At 34.5% G+C, this 17,335-nt stretch overlaps 1 protein-coding gene across 2 annotated transcripts; it reads left to right on the forward strand.

Moving 5' to 3' along the window:
- The first annotated feature begins 2,852 nt into the window (after positions 1-2,852).
- Positions 2,853-6,794, forward strand: LOC127085373 (uncharacterized). 2 transcript variants are annotated; one of them, XM_051025890.1, is made up of 10 exons: positions 2,853-3,090; positions 3,185-3,244; positions 3,459-3,560; positions 3,884-3,960; positions 4,207-4,330; positions 4,633-4,697; positions 5,900-5,969; positions 6,131-6,206; positions 6,296-6,380; positions 6,472-6,794. In XM_051025890.1, the coding sequence occupies exons 1-10, from the start codon at positions 3,042-3,044 to the stop codon at positions 6,598-6,600; spliced, it is 837 nt and encodes a 278-aa protein (XP_050881847.1). In that variant the 5' UTR covers positions 2,853-3,041; the 3' UTR covers positions 6,601-6,794. The 2 variants fall into 2 exon arrangements, with proteins under 2 accessions (XP_050881847.1, XP_050881846.1); XM_051025889.1 differs by having other exon boundaries at positions 2,854-3,090; positions 6,469-6,794.
- The last annotated feature ends 10,541 nt before the right edge of the window (positions 6,795-17,335 follow it).

The raw sequence follows: 17,335 nt of genomic DNA on the forward strand, positions 1-17,335 counted from the left end.
TTAACCAGTGACGGATATTCTCTTCTTTGGTATGCTACCCAGTAACCGGTAGTTATAAATCCTATTGTTCTCCTCAACAGAGTCTATCCTTGATATGTTCATCTTAACCGATGACAGATTTTCTCTTTGATTGGTCTTCGACCCAGTAACCGATAGTTGTAAATCCTATTGTTCCCCTTTCAGAGTCTATCCTTGATATGTTCACTTTAACCGGTGACGGATTTTCTCTTTGGTTGGTCTTCTACCCAGTAACTGGTAGTTGTAAATCCTGCTTTATCCCCTCGCAGAGTTTAATCCTTGATATGTTCATCCTAACCGGTGACGGATTTTTCTCTCCAACAGTTTTCTATCCAGTTTTCGATAGATGTAATTCCCTTTTGTGGATTCAGTTGGTATATCCTTGATATGTTCGTCCTAACCGATGAGGGGTATCCTCCTTGACATCCTCAGGCAAGTCTATCCTTGATATGTTCATCCTAACCGGTGACGGATTTTCTTCCCTGTCGAGTTTATCCTTGATATGTTCATCCTAACCGATGACAGATACTCTCACCCTTGGTCTTCTGCCCAGTAACTGGTAGTTGTAAATCCTGTTTTCTGCAGTTTTCCCCAGCAAGGTTATTCTTACCCAGTAACCGGTAATGAATATTCCTCATGGATTTTCCTCAACGAGTCATCCTTGATATGTTCATCTTAACCGATGACGGATGTTCTCTCTGTCAGATCTTTATTATCTCCTTACCCAGTAGCAGGTAGTAGGTAATAGATTTCTGCTCCTCCTGTGTTGAAGTTTATTTCTTCCCCAGTTGAGTTGAGTGTGTTTTCCTTAATGAAATCGTTTTGTCTCCAGCGTGAGTCAAGTCTTTCAATCTTACTCGTATCCCCTGCAGATGTTTGTTTCTCTCCTACATGAGTAGAATATTTCAGTGTTATCCTGATTTATTCGTATCTCCTGCAGATGCTTGTTTATCCCCCGACTGAGTCTTTCCATTTTTTATGGAATCCCTCGAATCCTCAGCAGTTTTAAGTCGTAGCCTGGCCTACGCATAAGTCCCTTTTATCCCCCAGAGTCTCTGTCTCCCCAGTAAGTTTTCCTTACGAAATGCATTATACTCATGCGGACTTTCGGTCTCTCTGATTTCTTTTCCTTTGTGGCAATATTTCCCCACAAAGCATTAACTTTTGCATTCATGTCATATGCATCATGAGGTCTCTTAGGGACCAAAATTTATTTCTCTATATTGTTATTTAAGCTCATTCTCCTGAGTCGAGACGAAGATTTTAACCTTCACCTCCTCAGTTAGAATGTCCTTAAATAGGGTCAGCTGTAAGACCCCAATGTCGAAGGATTTAGATGAAGATGATGTCGACCCAACCCAATATAGAAGACTTATTGGGTCACTTCGATACCTTTGTCACACAAGGCCTGACTTAGCATACAATGTAAGTATGGTGAGTAGGTTCATACAGAAGCCAAAGGTATCACATCTAGCAGCGACAAAGAGGATACTAAGGTATCTGAAAGTAACTCTCGACTATGGTATTTTATTTCCTGTAATTGATGAAGGAAAAGAATGCAAATTAGTGGGATACACCGACTCAAGTTGGTGTGGTGATACTGAGGATCGAAAATCCACAATTGGTTATGTGTTTATGCTAGGTGGTGCACTAGTTGCTTGGAGTTTGAGAAAGGAGCCAGTAGTGGCATTATCATCATGTGAAGCAGAATACATAACTGCTTCTCTTTGTGCATGTCAAGCAACATGGATGGTGAATCTGGTCGAAGAGATAACATCGAAGAGTCATGGAGAAATTGCCATGAAGATCGACTGCTTGTCAACTATCAATCTGGCGAAGAATCCGATAGCACATGGTCGAAGCAAGCACATCGAAATGAGGTTCCATTATCTTCGAGAGCAGGTAGCAGATGGGAAGATGAATGTGGAACACTGCAGAACTGAGAATCAGATTGCAGACATCATGACAAAGGGAGTGCGGGTCGAAGTGTTCAGAAGACTAAGAGCTATGATGAATGTAGATAGTTTAGACACAATAAATTAGGTGATGTGTTGAATTGTAATTCCTTGTGTCGAAGCAGGTTGCTCGACAGAAGCAAGGAAATGTCGAACCACCTAGTGTGTTGAATAATGTTAGCTAATTTTTGGCTTTTATAGTTTTGGACTTTGGCTTGAGGTCCAAGTTAAACTAAATCTATAAATAGAGGGAATAACCCTTATTTTCATATAAAAGTGAATAGAGTATCCACAATACACTGTATTCACAATATTTTGCAGTTGCAAAGTGAATAACAAGTTTTCCACAGTTTGTGGGCAGAGAGAAACTCTGCAGAATTTTATTACTCTTCACCTTCGTCATTCTATACACTATCTTTTTCTCCATTGTTCTTCTCTTTTCGTTGTTATTGTGTGGGTAATAACAATCTTGTTCGTCAAGATTGATTGAAATTCTCCAAAGGTTTTGGAGGATTTCCAACATCGTATTTATACAACTTTGCATTTATCATGGACCACACAAAACTGTCGGTGCAATCACAGCGGTTCGAAACTGTCGACAAAATTCTGACCGTTTAAAATTTGAAACAAATTAAACTACCAAAAATTTCACTTTGGTTGAAATTTCCATTATAACACAGTACTTTTAATATTTTCGATAATATTGCAAAAATGCAAAAATTTCAAAAATTCGACTATATTAAAAATTATAAATACACTATCAAAAATTTAACTTCTTTCAAAAGTTTTAAATTTTCTACCAAAAATTTTATGCAAAAATGTGTTTTAAATTTTTATCAATAGCAATTATAAAATCATAAAATCATAAGAGGTGTCAGAGTGACAAGTTAAAAACTCACAGGGGTGTCAGTGTGGACCCGAATGAAGCGAGCCTAAAAACCCTTGGGCTTGGGTCGACCGGGATTGATTGAGAGTGCCGCGCGCCAACCATTTGTGTTTTGGCGCTTCTTTTTGGCGAGTTTTGCTCTTTACACTTTCCGGCGAGAAAGGAAGCAACGGTGACTATCTATGACTTGGTGGGAAGGCGTTCAGGAATCCAGGGTTCTCGTTGCCCCCGGTAACAACACTCTCATTTTTTTTATAACTTTTTTCAATTATTTTTTTGTTTAATAACTTTTACATCAAATTTTGATTCTTCTTTGCAAGTGCAGATCCTGGCACCGATGGAAATGGTTCGGGACGAATGCTATTGCTTCGTCATCCTAAATCTGGTAACGCAAATATCACACATTTGTCACACTCACAAAAATATGATTTAGGTCTCTTTGAATAAACAGCTTAATTAAGCACTTATTATATAAGAGCTTATCTATGAAGCATAAACACAAAAATAAGCACTTATTATGCAGTGTGAAGTACCTTCACTTGTATAAGGCATGTTTGAACTGACTTATTTTTGTGTTTATGTTTTCATTTGCTTTGCAGGAAAGGCAACACAATATCTCTTTGTAAATGGAATGCTTCAAGAGTTTCAATGGTTTAAGAACTTGTACGGGTCTTGGTTTTTGGGAGATTATACTAGTGAAGGTAGATGTTTGATTATCTAAGATGCAATGCAGTGCATTTTTTTTTCTTTCTATTTCATGTTTTTATTGTACTTATGCACATTATTTTCTCTCAATCTCATCAACCTTTTGTTTGTCGAAATCATCGCGTATGCTTTTCTTTGAAATAATGTCTTTGTTCCTGCTTGGTTTATCCTCTGAATGAAAGCATCATGATTTCTCTTGTTAAGTTAATAGTCTTTAGGTTTTTTCACTTGCGAAGAAACTCTAGTGAAACAAAGATTTTGGCAGATGTTCTATCATGTTTTATCATTAGTCTTACTACTAATTTTTGTTTTCCAACAGATGGTCGACTGTATTTATCCACGCCTGTTGATCCTGTTTTCATCATGCTGCCCATATTTGAGGAAGCTAGAATGAAGGTAATTTCTGTTTCTTTTCAACCATGGAAACTGAAAACAATGGTCATTTATTTTCATAGTTCTTTCCCATTTAAGTAAATATTTCATATAGTTGTCGAAGCATAATAAAGTTTTAGTTGCGCATCTGATACGTCATGTGTAGACTAGATTGTGCACGGATTTATTAAGTCTAAATTTGTATGCCACAACCCCCCAGAAATTGTACCATGCATAATGCATATTACTGGTTCTTTATAATGTATGCAGAAAGGCGACGATCTTGGCAAGTTCAGGCAATTGGATGAGATGTTGTTTATTGACGGGTATCCAGGATATCAGCAAATAATGTCGCTTGTGGAGAACTGTATGCAAGTAGTTTGTGAAGTCAAAGGTAGTATTCTTGTATACCCTTTACTTACATTTTATGTTGGGCATTTGCACATTTTTTACAAATTTAGTTATTTAATGGGAAGATATTGAAGAAAGAAAATGAGAATGGCTTTATGTATTTTATACGGGTTGAGTGCCATGTATAGTTATGGTGACCTGATTGTTAATATTTTCTTTGTTCTTCCGGTTCTGTGTATCAGTAGTTACACGTTAGGTGGCGGGATAGATTCCCTTTAGTTATGGAATATAAATGTTATTGTGGTGATTCTAAAACTGTCATCTTCTATCCTTGTGCATATGCAGAAGTTGGATCCTTAAAATTCTTTAGACTTGATGACACGAAGGTTCTGCGTTGGCTTTGCTATAAGGTTTGTCTATATCTCCTTATGTTTACTTTTTCTGTTATGTAATTTGAATGCATGGCTTTCAATCCCCCCCAAACTATCGTACACAGTTTAGTTGTCCAGTAATTCTATCATCCATGTGTATAAAGAGGCATGACATTTAGTCTATGTTAGCAGATGGACGTCTGAACCTCATGATGTTTTTCATGTAAATGTGAACTAAGACTGAAACATGATATACGACTAATCTTTCATCAGATATCATAAACCTTGCATCATTTGTGTCATATAGTTTGTAACCAGAGTTGGTTGCTAATATAGGTGTACTCGTAAAAGTACACAATTGTTACTCCATTGGTGCAGAACCAATGAAGCTCAGTTTGTCCATAAAATTCCCTTTAATGATTATCAGTTTATATAGTGTCTCTTATATAGTGTCTCTGGTCCTTTCAGTATTTAAAGCTCGTTAAGGGTCATTAAGATGATTGTCCCTGATTGAATGCCATTCTTAATGGGGATTGCAGATTGGAATCAACCTTTATTGCTAGATTATGCGGCATATTGTTGCCAATTAATCATAAGTGCACTACCTGTGCATTTAAGTCTCAATATTCCTCGTGCACTAGTTTCGGGCCTCAAAGACCGATCTATCCATGAAATAGGTTTATCCAACCCCACTATGATGGGCGGATTATCAACCCGGGGCGGGCTCTTGATAGTCTTGGACAAGCTCTTGATACTCTTGGGCGAGCTCTTGATACTTTGACAGGCTTTTGATACTCTTGGGCAAACTCTTGATACTTTGACGGGCTTTTGATACTCTTGGGTGAGCTCTTGATATTTCGGCAGACTCTTGATACTTTGGCGGACTTTTGATACTCTTGGGTGAGCTCTTGATACTCTGTCCTACATCCCGGCCTATTCCCTTGGTCTATGCTTTTTATTGGCTATTGAAGTCCCTCCGTCCAAAATAGGATTAAAAGTACATAGTTCCCAAAGCATGAGGCGCGTAGGGGCGAAATGCTTTCGTGAGTCCTAACGAGAAGTCGGACATGTACAATAGGTATCTTAAGGAATAATACTACCTGACTTGCCTTATAGAATTTACATTGTAGCTTACTTTTTTTGTCTTCTGGTATATGTATGCTTGGCCCATCTATTGTGTTTTATTGCTTCAAAAATTCTCACCGGCATTGAACTTTTTATTTTGATTTCTTGTATTTTAGGTTTGTCAGCTGAAACAGACACTACCCAAGTTGGACAAAAATTACGCTGTTCAATCAGAGAAAGACACTTGTAAATTTTCTATTACCATTCTGTTCAGCTAGCTTTTGAATGATTTTATTCTGTTGAGGTTAAATTGAGTAAAAAAACAGATATTTTGTACATAAGAAAGGAAAAAAGTGATAAAGAGACTGATTCCTTGAAATGTGTGCTTACTAATGTTATTGATGCAGTGGTTGATGCAGTTTCAATATTAGGAGAGTATTTAAATGAAGAAAACTGGTTGCAGCTTTTGTGTAATCATCTTAAGTATGGCCTTTGAGAATGTCTTTTATGATCATTTTACTTATAAGAAAAAGCCATGATGGATTGGAATTAAGTAGATTTTGCTTTTGCAGGTTAAATATACTCGAGGTCACAGGAAAATTACAACAAGCAAATGCTGAGGAAAGTAATCCTGGTTTGTATAATGATGTATTCCAGGTATTTGCTCGACACAAGAACAATGAGTTTGGAATATTCTATTTTGGATTGTAACTGTTTTTGCTCAAAACAAGTGTTAATGTTTCAGCAGGAGGAACAAAGTGATGATAAGAAGGCTACAATTGTGAAGAAGGGTAGACAAGCAAAGAAAATAAAACTTGAGACAGAATCACATAACATCAGAGATATGTTTTCTAGGGCCTCCAGAAAGAAAAACTAAACCATTCCATTGAAACTGATGAAAAATTGAGATGGGTCATTATCATTTTGTTGTTTAGATTTATAAAAATGGAATGGAGTATTATGTAACATGATGAAATTTATTTTATCATCTCTTATTTTACTTTTCGTTCAATTTGAGGTGTATCTAATCAAGTGAAATATTTTGATTAAAAAAATATTTTTCCACCTTTATTTTTATTTTATATTAGTGAAATGTTAGTTCCTCTTTTAGTTACTCTTTTTTTTTCTTCACCATAGTATCTTCTATTTCTCTAGTTGTATTGTCTTGATTCATTTGGTTATACACAATTCTACCATTATGCTCTATTAAACTCTATTTCCTCTGTTTTAAAATATCTAAACATAACATGAATTTATTATGACTTTTATAGATTACTCAAAGATGGCCCCGCAATGGCACATGCAATTTATACACATTTTAGCTCAAAATAAAATTTATGAAATTTTAAGTAATTCAATAATACTTTTTTTCTCAAGTTAAAACATTAATTTATTATTGTATATGATACCTTATCTTTTAAAAATGTTTTTAACAATTTTAGTGACACTACACTTTGTCATATTGAATTTCTCACTTGGGGTGTACAAAACGGCCTCATGATTAAGTTATGGTAAAATTAAAAGAGTTTCCACACACATATTTTACTAAAAATTACTATGAGTTTTTCAACTTATGAATTTCTGAATGACACCGTCTTATAACTTTTGTAGATTAGATTGAATAATGGGGGCTTTTGTGAATAGATACTAGCTGAATAATGGAGTAATGAAGCTTTATTGAATATAACAGAGTAGCGTAAAACGTTTTTTTATTTGATAGTATCCATTTTGGCATTAATTTTTTTTATCCTCTCGAATAAGACAATACTATGCTATTTTTTATGCTAGAATTTAGGTTCATGAGGTTTGTCCAATGATAAATTTTATGGAGGTTCTTTGTGAATTTTTATTATGAGAAATATGATGGATTGTTTTTCTTTTTAGTTTTAAAAAGCAAATATTTTTACGAAAATAGAAATATCTTTAGATATCAAACACATACATATGGAAAGAGGGGGAATTGATATTTGAATTAGAAACATTGAAAATTGAGTTTGAAACGACAAAAAATGTCTCAAACTTAATTGAGAAAATTCCATTTTTAAGTAGTTGTACTTAAATCAATCTTAAACTAGTTAGTTTCATGGAGGAAAGGGGATCGATGACTTTTATAAGTGATTTGAGCAATTCAACTAAAGTGAAGAAAAAGAAAGGATCTTATTTTCATCCAAGCGCTCTGTACGTGGTGTGCTATTTTGACATCTCATTACTACCTATCAAGTTAAACTTGCCTATGGTATACCCACCTATAGAGTGGCGGAATGCCCACAATGATGGTGAAAATGCTAGCCAGATGTCCGATCTTATAGGGGGTTACTTAAGTTGTCCAACATTAGATATGTATGATCGTTATCGCCTGTTAAGTAGCGTACACTTTAATCACTTCAATATTTTTCTTCCACCAAATGAGTATGATCTGTGTAATGAACAAGCTCCAGGGTCAGGCCTTTCAAATCAACAGTGAATGGAACAAACTATGTTAACAAAAGTAAGTAATCTATTGATTTAAGACATGATAATAGGTTGACAAATACGCTGACAAAAGTATGTATTATCCACTTTATTCTATTTTTCCTACAAAACTAACATTTCTATTTTTCCTACAAAACTAGCACTTCTTGTAATAGACAAAATTGAGAATTTGTATGAGAAAGTCTAGGATAGGAATCACAATCCTAAATTTTGTTTCAAAATTTCAAATTTAAATCAAACAAAAATTCTTGGTATATTAACGATGGTCTAAGATAAATATTATAATAGGAAAATTTTGATAATCAGAACGGTCTATGAGAATGATAACTCTTTTTATTACTTCGATAAATATCATGTACTAGCGGTTTGTCAAGTTTTTGGCGCCTTTGTCGAGAACAATGTTTTTGATATTGAATTCTTCTATTAGACTGTCTAGACTAAGACACCTATTTTTCTATTTTATGCTATTTTCCTATTTCGTTATCGGTTGAATGCAAAAAACCTGAAATCTTGGGAATATCACTAAATTAGTTAACGAAATTGAACATTTTTTACACGAAAGGTGTCGATTACAACAAGAACGACTCAAAGCAATGGTTTCACCAAAACACACACTCTGAAAGACTATGTTACTCCCACAAATGAGGAACCTCATTTGAATATAACACGACCCACTGTCAAGGCTAACAACTTCAAATTGATGCCTTTTTTTAATGTCCTTGGTACAATAGAACTAGTTCTCCGGTTATTTATGGATGACCCAAATTTGCATTTGTCCATATTTATCGAGTTCTACAACACTCTTAAAATGAATGAAGTTGACCCATAAGCGATAAGGCTGAGATTATTCCTTTTTCCCCGAGGGACAAAGCCAGAGCATGACTACAGTACCTATCAAAATATTCCATTACAATATGGAATAAGCTGAATGTTGTTTTTCTTGCTCGTTGTTTCTCGTCGAGTAAAACAACATAATTGAGAATCCGAATAACTTGCTTCAAGATAGAAGATGGGGATCACTCTATGATGTTTGTGAATAGTTTAAGGAAATGACGAGACACTACCCCCACCACAGACTGGAAAGATGGTTGATAATCCACACATTTAATAAATGTCTTCTATATTCCACAAGAATGACACTTTTATGCGATTACATGCGTGGCATTAATGAATAAGGATATTGAAGATGCGTTTGCACTCATAGAAGACATGTTGCATAACCATTACCAATGGGGAAACGTACATGCTCCTATTGAGAAATAACCCATAACATGAAGGCATATATGAATTGAACGCCCTGGAACATATGCAAAAGTCGATGCTCTATTTTCAATTTTTGACAATTTGAGTGTGAGCGTAGTAGCCCCTGAAACCCCTACTTGTGAGATATGTGGGATTAATGGCCATTCTTATACCAATTTCCAGACGATCCTTGCTGAAAGAATTGACCAAGATTCGATAAACTATGTCAACAACCTTATATAGAACCCTTATTCAAATACCCACAACCCTGGGTGGAGAGACCATCCTAATTTTTTCCTATAAAAATAATTATCCCCGGTTTGTAGAAAATTCTACACCATCTAGTCCTCATGGTTCCCAAGGAGATATAAGTGGCAAAGCTTATGTGAAGTCTAATATGGAGGTAATGATGAACATTTGCATCATATGTATGACCAAGTAGAATAATGAATTAAAAAAAAATAGAATATACATATGCGTGAAGTTTTCAAATAGTTAGTGTCTAAAATGGATTCGATAGCCACACATAACAAGATGTTAGAGACTCAGATCTCTCAAGTGGCGCAACAATAAGCTTTATCTGCTGCTTTTGCAGAAACATTTATTGGACATCCTGTGCAAAACCCCGAAAAGACATGTGAACATGGTCACTTTAAGAAGCACAAAAGAATTAGAAGACGCTGGTGAGAAAAATAGTGGGAGCAAGAAGATTGAGAAAACTCATCCTTCATGTGAGGTTGTGGAAGAAGAACATGAACAACCTCATGTACCTCCCTACCATATAATTCTTCTATCTCATTTCCGTAGAGATTAGAAAAAGCCAAGGTAGAAGAGCATTTCAAGAAGTTTGTTGAGATTTTGAAAAAGTTGTATATCAACATTCCTTTCATAGAAGCATTATCCCTAATGCCATCTTATTTTAAATTCCTTAAGTAAATTCTATTAAACAAGCGGAAATTGAAAGACAATAAGCTATAACGCTGACAAAGTAGTGCATCACTATAATACAAAACAAGTTGCCTCAACAATTGAAAGATCTTGGGAGCTTTTCAATTCCATGTGTTATAGGTACAACAAGTTTTGAGAGAGCTTTATGTGATTTAGGGGCGAGCGTGATATTGATGCCTCTGTCAATCTATGAAAAACTAGGCTTGGGTGAGATGATGTCTACCAGAATACCTCTGCAGCTGAAAGATATGCCAGTCAAGTACCCATTAGGAGTCGTGAAGGATGTACCAACAAGGATAATGAAGCTTATCATTCCCGCGGATTTCGTCATGGTGGATATAGAAGAAGATTCGAAATTCCAATCATGTTAGGAAAACCCTTCCATGTGACACCTAGGACAGTCATAGATGTTAAATGCGAGAAACTTACTTTTGAAGTAGGGGATGAAATATTCAATTTTTATTGTCAAAACTTATAAAAGACCTACTAATAAGGACTCTTTCTGCAGGTTCGACTTAGTTGAAAAACATGTCAGTGAGTTGATGGACTAAACTAGCAAGTGTACCGATAATGTCAAAGTAATAATTTTTTTGTCTCCATAGGGATTGTAAATTTAACAATGTAATAACAATGTGATTTAAAAGAAATAATTGGGGAGATTTTCAATAGTGTTTTTGTACGTAAACAAGAACGAGGAAACTAATGGATTGAAGTTCGATAATGAAAGGTGATTAGATATTTATTTCGAATCCTCTAATTATACTTGTTGATGAACTGTGTACTAGATAAATTACAATTACGTTATAATCTCACAACGAATTAACAAGACCACTGTATCAAATTTATTGGTGCACAACTCACTAATTTACACAATAATTCCCTAATCCCTAAACCAATTTAGAGTTAAATCAGGTGCTACTAAGTTCATTAATTCATAAGCCACAATTTATAATTACCTATTCCTAGTTAATTACTAAGTCGAACAATTTTCCTAGTTCATATCGGCAGACTTACAGTCAATAATCCTTACTCATCTGATATCAATTTGCATGCTCGTCAACACACGGAAGATAATAAACATAAGAACAATTAAATAAGATGATAAAATAAAAGAATTCAAATAATATCAAACAAACATATGATCCAACATAGTACAATTAAGTTCATCTCAAAAGACCTAATCTAAAACAACTTAGCTACTCATAGTGACGATACCAATTACCTTGAGTTGATAAGGAGTAGTCATTAAAATATATGGAAAATACGCTCTCCAATGACTCTAATGCTCCATAAAATCATGCTCAAAAACTCCTAGACACCACTTTCTATTTCAAATTCGGAACCCTAAAAAAAGTAGAAAAAAACCCTATTTATAGCAGCTAACGCGTGTTAAAGCAGTGCAACATCGCACCCGCGTTGGAATCCATCACGTCTGCGATGTGACATCATCACACCCACAATGTCAGCATCACGACCTTGAGAGAAACAGAACCAAAACTCACTGTTTTCTTCCTTTTTCTTCAAATTTTCACTAAGTCCATATTTTCTTTCTCTTGTAGTTTTTGCTCATTTCTTCATATTTAGGCACGACTTTTGCTCATAATTACACCGATTTTATCCGAAATTGCTCGTAAATATTACGTAATGATAGAGTGTCATCATGTATCCTCATTTGAACCAACCCCTTATGACAAAGTGGAGGTATACCTAGTGAGTCTTATTAGTTAGGGTCGCAAAAATGAGGAAATTGAGGCATACAAAATGACATTGGACGGAAGTCCTGCCACTCAAGGTCAAAGCTTTAAATTATAAGGCTAAACACTAGCACACAAGACAATCCCAAAAGTAAAAAAGAGACCTTTACCACCAGACCGCAAGTATGAACCCCCTCAAAAAAATAAGAAAGAAAAGGGTAGAATGTCTGGAAAGTGGTTGGATATCTTCAAATGGAGCCCTAAAGTTTTTGGACACAATGTTAAGAATTCAAAATTGAAGGAAGCACCCTCTTGATCAAGAGGGTCAAACGATCAAGCTAGTTACGTAAAAGAAGAGTTGAATGGGAGACAACTCATAATATTATGTGTTTTATGTGTTTTGTAGGTATTGCTTAGAGATTTTTCCAATAGAAACAAGTTGGTGTTAAAATCAGAAAGAAGTTGAACAAGAATTAGAAAAAAAATCACCCAAACAAGCAAAATTACATGCAACTTGTAGTGAGAGTTACAACCGTAATTTTGCCAACCCCAAAACCACCAAAAACTTGCAAAAATCCCATATGAGATAGGGAGTTTTACACGCAGTTCGTAATTTAGAATTACACCCGTAATTCTCCCAGGGAAATAAAACTAAAAAACTCTGCAAAAATTACGGGCAATTCGTACTCTTATTACGACCGTAATTTTTGTGCGACCAAATTTTTGGAAACCTTCCCTCTTCTTAGTGGTGAACCCTAATCCGCTCTCCACCGCTCAAACCAACCCAACCCCTTTTATTCAAAAAAATCGAATTTTAAATCTCATTTCTCACATTTCATTCTATCTCGTACTCCAAAAACTATCCATCTTCTCATTCTTCTCTCTAAAAATCTAACCTTCATTACTTAAAAATTTCATTCACCCATAAGCGCCACACCACCAAAACCATATTTCTCTCTATCAAATACCAAACCATTACCTCTTTAACATCCAAAAACTCACCCATTTCTTAAAAATCAATTCTTTTTCAATTCCTACTCATATCTCAATAACACCCAAGAAAAGAAATAGAAAAGAACCAGAGACATCTCAGGAAGCTGGAACAAGGAGGAAAAAAAGTGGCACTTCAGCTATCACCAACCCCCATAGGATAATCTTCCCCGATATAGAACAAGAAACACTGTATAATGCTTTGGCTCACCGTAGGATTCTTCCTACTAGGCATGTACACGAACCTACCTTGCAAGCTTTATGTTTTTTTGATGACGTTGACTGGATGTTTCAGAAAATTGGAATGATGATTTTCTCTCTCTAAAAGCCCTAATATATGCTAGGATTACACTAGAATTCCATTTTGTAGCTACCTCGTATCTCTTTTCATATATTCACGACCTTTAAGAAATAATAGGGTTAGGCTCTTCAGTGGCTTCAAACTCGGAGTAAGAAAATAGATTAACCGTATGTACATCCGTTTTCTCTTGAGGGTTCAGATGCAAGATGCACGTCTTGTCCGTTCTAACCCTAGTTTTTATCCCTGAATACAATTTAGTCATTCTAAGCTTCGTTCATTTTTTTAATAAATTAATAACTAAAGTGCACAGAATAAAAGTCGGTAAATAGACGTACATCTATTTTAACCATTGAGTTTGTGATATGCAAGTTGCACAAATTGGTCATTTCCATTCTCCTTTTTTTATATAAACAAAAATCGAATTAAAAGGGAATAACTGGATTCACATCCATTTATCCTCGAGGAAACAAACATAAGACGTATGTTTTTTTTAAGGTTGAATACTTGTTTTCCGCTTAAAAATAATGATAAATAATTCCTTTCCCTCCGATTAAAAAGGGATAACTGGATGTACATCCTTTTATCCTCAAGTAAACGAACGCAAGACGTACGTCTTGTTTAATGACAAATACTCGTCTTCTACTTAAAAATAATGACAAATAAATTATTTTCGCTCGGATTAAAAAGGGATAACTGGATGTACATCCTTTTTATTCTCGAGTAAACAAGCACAAGATGTACGTCTTGTTTAAGGTCGGATACTCGCCTTCCTCCTAAAAGCATCGACAACCAACAAATTTTTATTTTCTACCGTAGTGCGAACAAATTCTTTTTTATTTTCAATCAACGAACCTTTTTCCGTCTCTAAAAATTTATAACACATCAACTAGTTGACTAGAAACCTTTTGACAGTCTTCTTTCACTCTCTATACTCTTATTCAATTTTTTATATACATTAACTATATTTTATTTTGAGATAAAATATACTCTATAGTTACTATTGTAATTTTTGAGCTTAAGTTAGATGCATCAACACATGAGATTTTAATTTTTTTATCTCATCGTAAACGAAAAGAAGAAATATTTTTTGAATTTGTAAGGTGTAAAGGTTGAAATTTAAATTTGTGTTAAAATTTTGGTATAAAAGTTGCAAGTTAAACCTATTTAAGTGTTTGATTGTTAGAATAATCTCAAGGTGTTATCCTTGAGAGTTGGTCGTATGTCAAGTAATTTTAGATCAAACTAGTATAAATTCCGATGTGATATTTCTTATCCCTAATTTCTTTTACTTCCATTTATTTAACTATTGTTTTTCTCTACATCTTACTATTCTTCAAACTTTTCAATTAAAATCATTTTTCTTAACACATTAAAAAAAAACCTCTCCTTCCCATTTTTTCTTATGTTTGGAGCCACTTATTCAATAAGTACAACCTAAATACAAATGACACTAAAAACTTGAATACACACAAATACCATAAAATACAATATACACGCTAATATATGGTCAAATAGTAAGTTGAAAAAATGTTAAGCACATTGAGGAGTGACATTCACTATCAAGTGATTTTTTTATGTCTTGTTATGTATTTAAGGGACAGTCAAACACAACTCAACTTTTAATATCTTTACTGACTTGAGAAATTACTACTTTAGACATTTATGATAAAATACAAACATTCACCCTTCCAATGCAACAATAACTTACTTTTAAATCATCGTTGTGTGCCCTTATCCTAGCATTTCATAAAGTTTCGTGTGTTCTAAGTTGGAAAAAAAGTTGTGTGTGAATAGTGAAAAAAGCTTTGAGTTGCTGGGTGTGAATGAATTGACGACAGGGATTTTTTTGTTAGGAAAAACAAAGTATAGAGAAAAAAGAGGAACACAATAACAACACAAGATATTAACGTGGAAACTCCAAAATAGGAGAAAAACCACGATCGTTGTCAAATGACAACCAAAGAATAACACTATGTGAAAATTGTTATAATACATAGACTACCCTCAACCATCCCAAGGCCCCAATACACCCACAGTCTTCAAAGCAAATATTTAACTACCCCTCACAACACTTTAAAACAAGAGTATATGAGAAAATATAAAAAGTCGAATACAAGCTTAAAGTGCTTTTGAATGGTACCTCTTGGAATGAAGAACTTAAATTCTATATATACCTTAGACTCCCTCTTCCTTCACAAAATTAAGTGATATGGGACTTCAAAGAACTATATCTTTTATATATATAACATTAGACCCTCTCTTCATTCATAAAACTATCCGATGTGGGACTTCTTCAACATGTATATTTTTAACCAACCCCAACAATCCCCATCTTGATTAAAAATAATACATAAGCTTTCATTGTCTTCATTGACAATCACACTCCATCATAAAGAGTATAGTTACTTGAAGCTACATCACTCCAAGAATTTTCACATTGTCTTCACCTACAATCATAGTTTTAAAAATTATCATGCTCCACCTAAAGAAGAGTATACTTCACTTGAAGTTAAACCAATTCAAGAATTTTCACATGTCGAAAACCAAGTTGAAACTTTATGGTGCAACTTCCATGTTTGTTGGAAGTCCTTCAACCATCAGCATAATCTCATAACACACTTTACATTAATGCCCATGTGTTAATCCGCTAGCAATAACTCATCGTGTTCTATGACAACAAAAATTTCATGAGGACACACTTCTCAATTTTTAGAGAAGATCATCCTCTATCAAACTGAGAGAGACATTGCTAGCATTTGACTCATAATCCTTATCTGACGTTGCCCCATCAGAACACTTATACTTTATATGTCCAAAATTTCCATATTTTCAACATCTCACACCCGTTCACATACGACATTCCTCTAACAACCAACACTGAGTTTGATGAAGTATTCTCCTCACACTTCAATCTTCTTTCTTCAGAAATAATCTTACTAACAACTTCTTCAAAGCTCAAAGTTTTCCTCCCATAAATTAAAACAAGTTTAGTATGCTCATAGGAATATGGAAGAGACCATATAAGTCTCAAAGCTTTATCTTCACCATCAATCTTGACTCCAATAGTTTCTAATTCAGAAAAATACCATTTAGAACACTTAGATGATCAGATGCTTTTGTATATTCATCCATACACAAGCTATGAAACTACTCCTTCAACAATAAACCATTTGATAATATTCTTTCCTTGATATAGCCCTTCAAGTCTCTCCGAGATCTCTTTGGCTGACGATGTACCAAGAACATTGCAAGAATATTCTTAGTCAAAGACATGCAAATTATACTTGAAGCTCTCAAATCTAGTCTCTCTCACTTCTCGTGTAATCCTAATTGTATCAAAACATCTTTGACTTGAATTTTCCATAAGTCAAAATTAATTCTTCCATAAAATTTCTCTAAGTAAATCTTCATTGCACTTTAAAAACTTGACATTGAACCAGAACCTTTCCTGCAGCAAAACAAAATTTTCCCAACCAACACAGAGTATAAAGTTTCTTTTCTGATGTTAAAGATCATTCAAAACTGCAACCACAAAGCATACTAAAAAAATTTATATCCCACCAAACTAAGGATCTTAATACCACTTGTTAGAAAAAAAAACATAGAGAAAAAAGAGAAACACAATAACGGTTGAGAATGTATCAAGTGTGAGTAGTGTGGATAATAGTTCCACATTGGTTGAAAATGTGAAGACTTGAGCATTTATAAGTGAGAGAATTCACTCACCTATCACCTTAAGGTTTTGAGTGAATATGCGGTGTATCTCTCACAGCTCTAAAAGAATAAGTCTCACAATGTTCAATGCTCCCTAGTGGAAAAAACTCCCCTAACAATAACAACGCAAGAGATTAATGTGGAACCTCCAAAATAGGAAAATTATTTAAAAGTTAAATAGTCATATTCATGTTGAAAATTAACACAATTCATGTCGACATCAAAATATTATTCAAGTCAACATCCAATTG

The sequence above is a fragment of the Lathyrus oleraceus genome, chromosome 5, assembly GCF_024323335.1.
Source record: "Lathyrus oleraceus cultivar Zhongwan6 chromosome 5, CAAS_Psat_ZW6_1.0, whole genome shotgun sequence".
Classification (NCBI taxonomy): domain Eukaryota; kingdom Viridiplantae; phylum Streptophyta; class Magnoliopsida; order Fabales; family Fabaceae; genus Lathyrus; species Lathyrus oleraceus.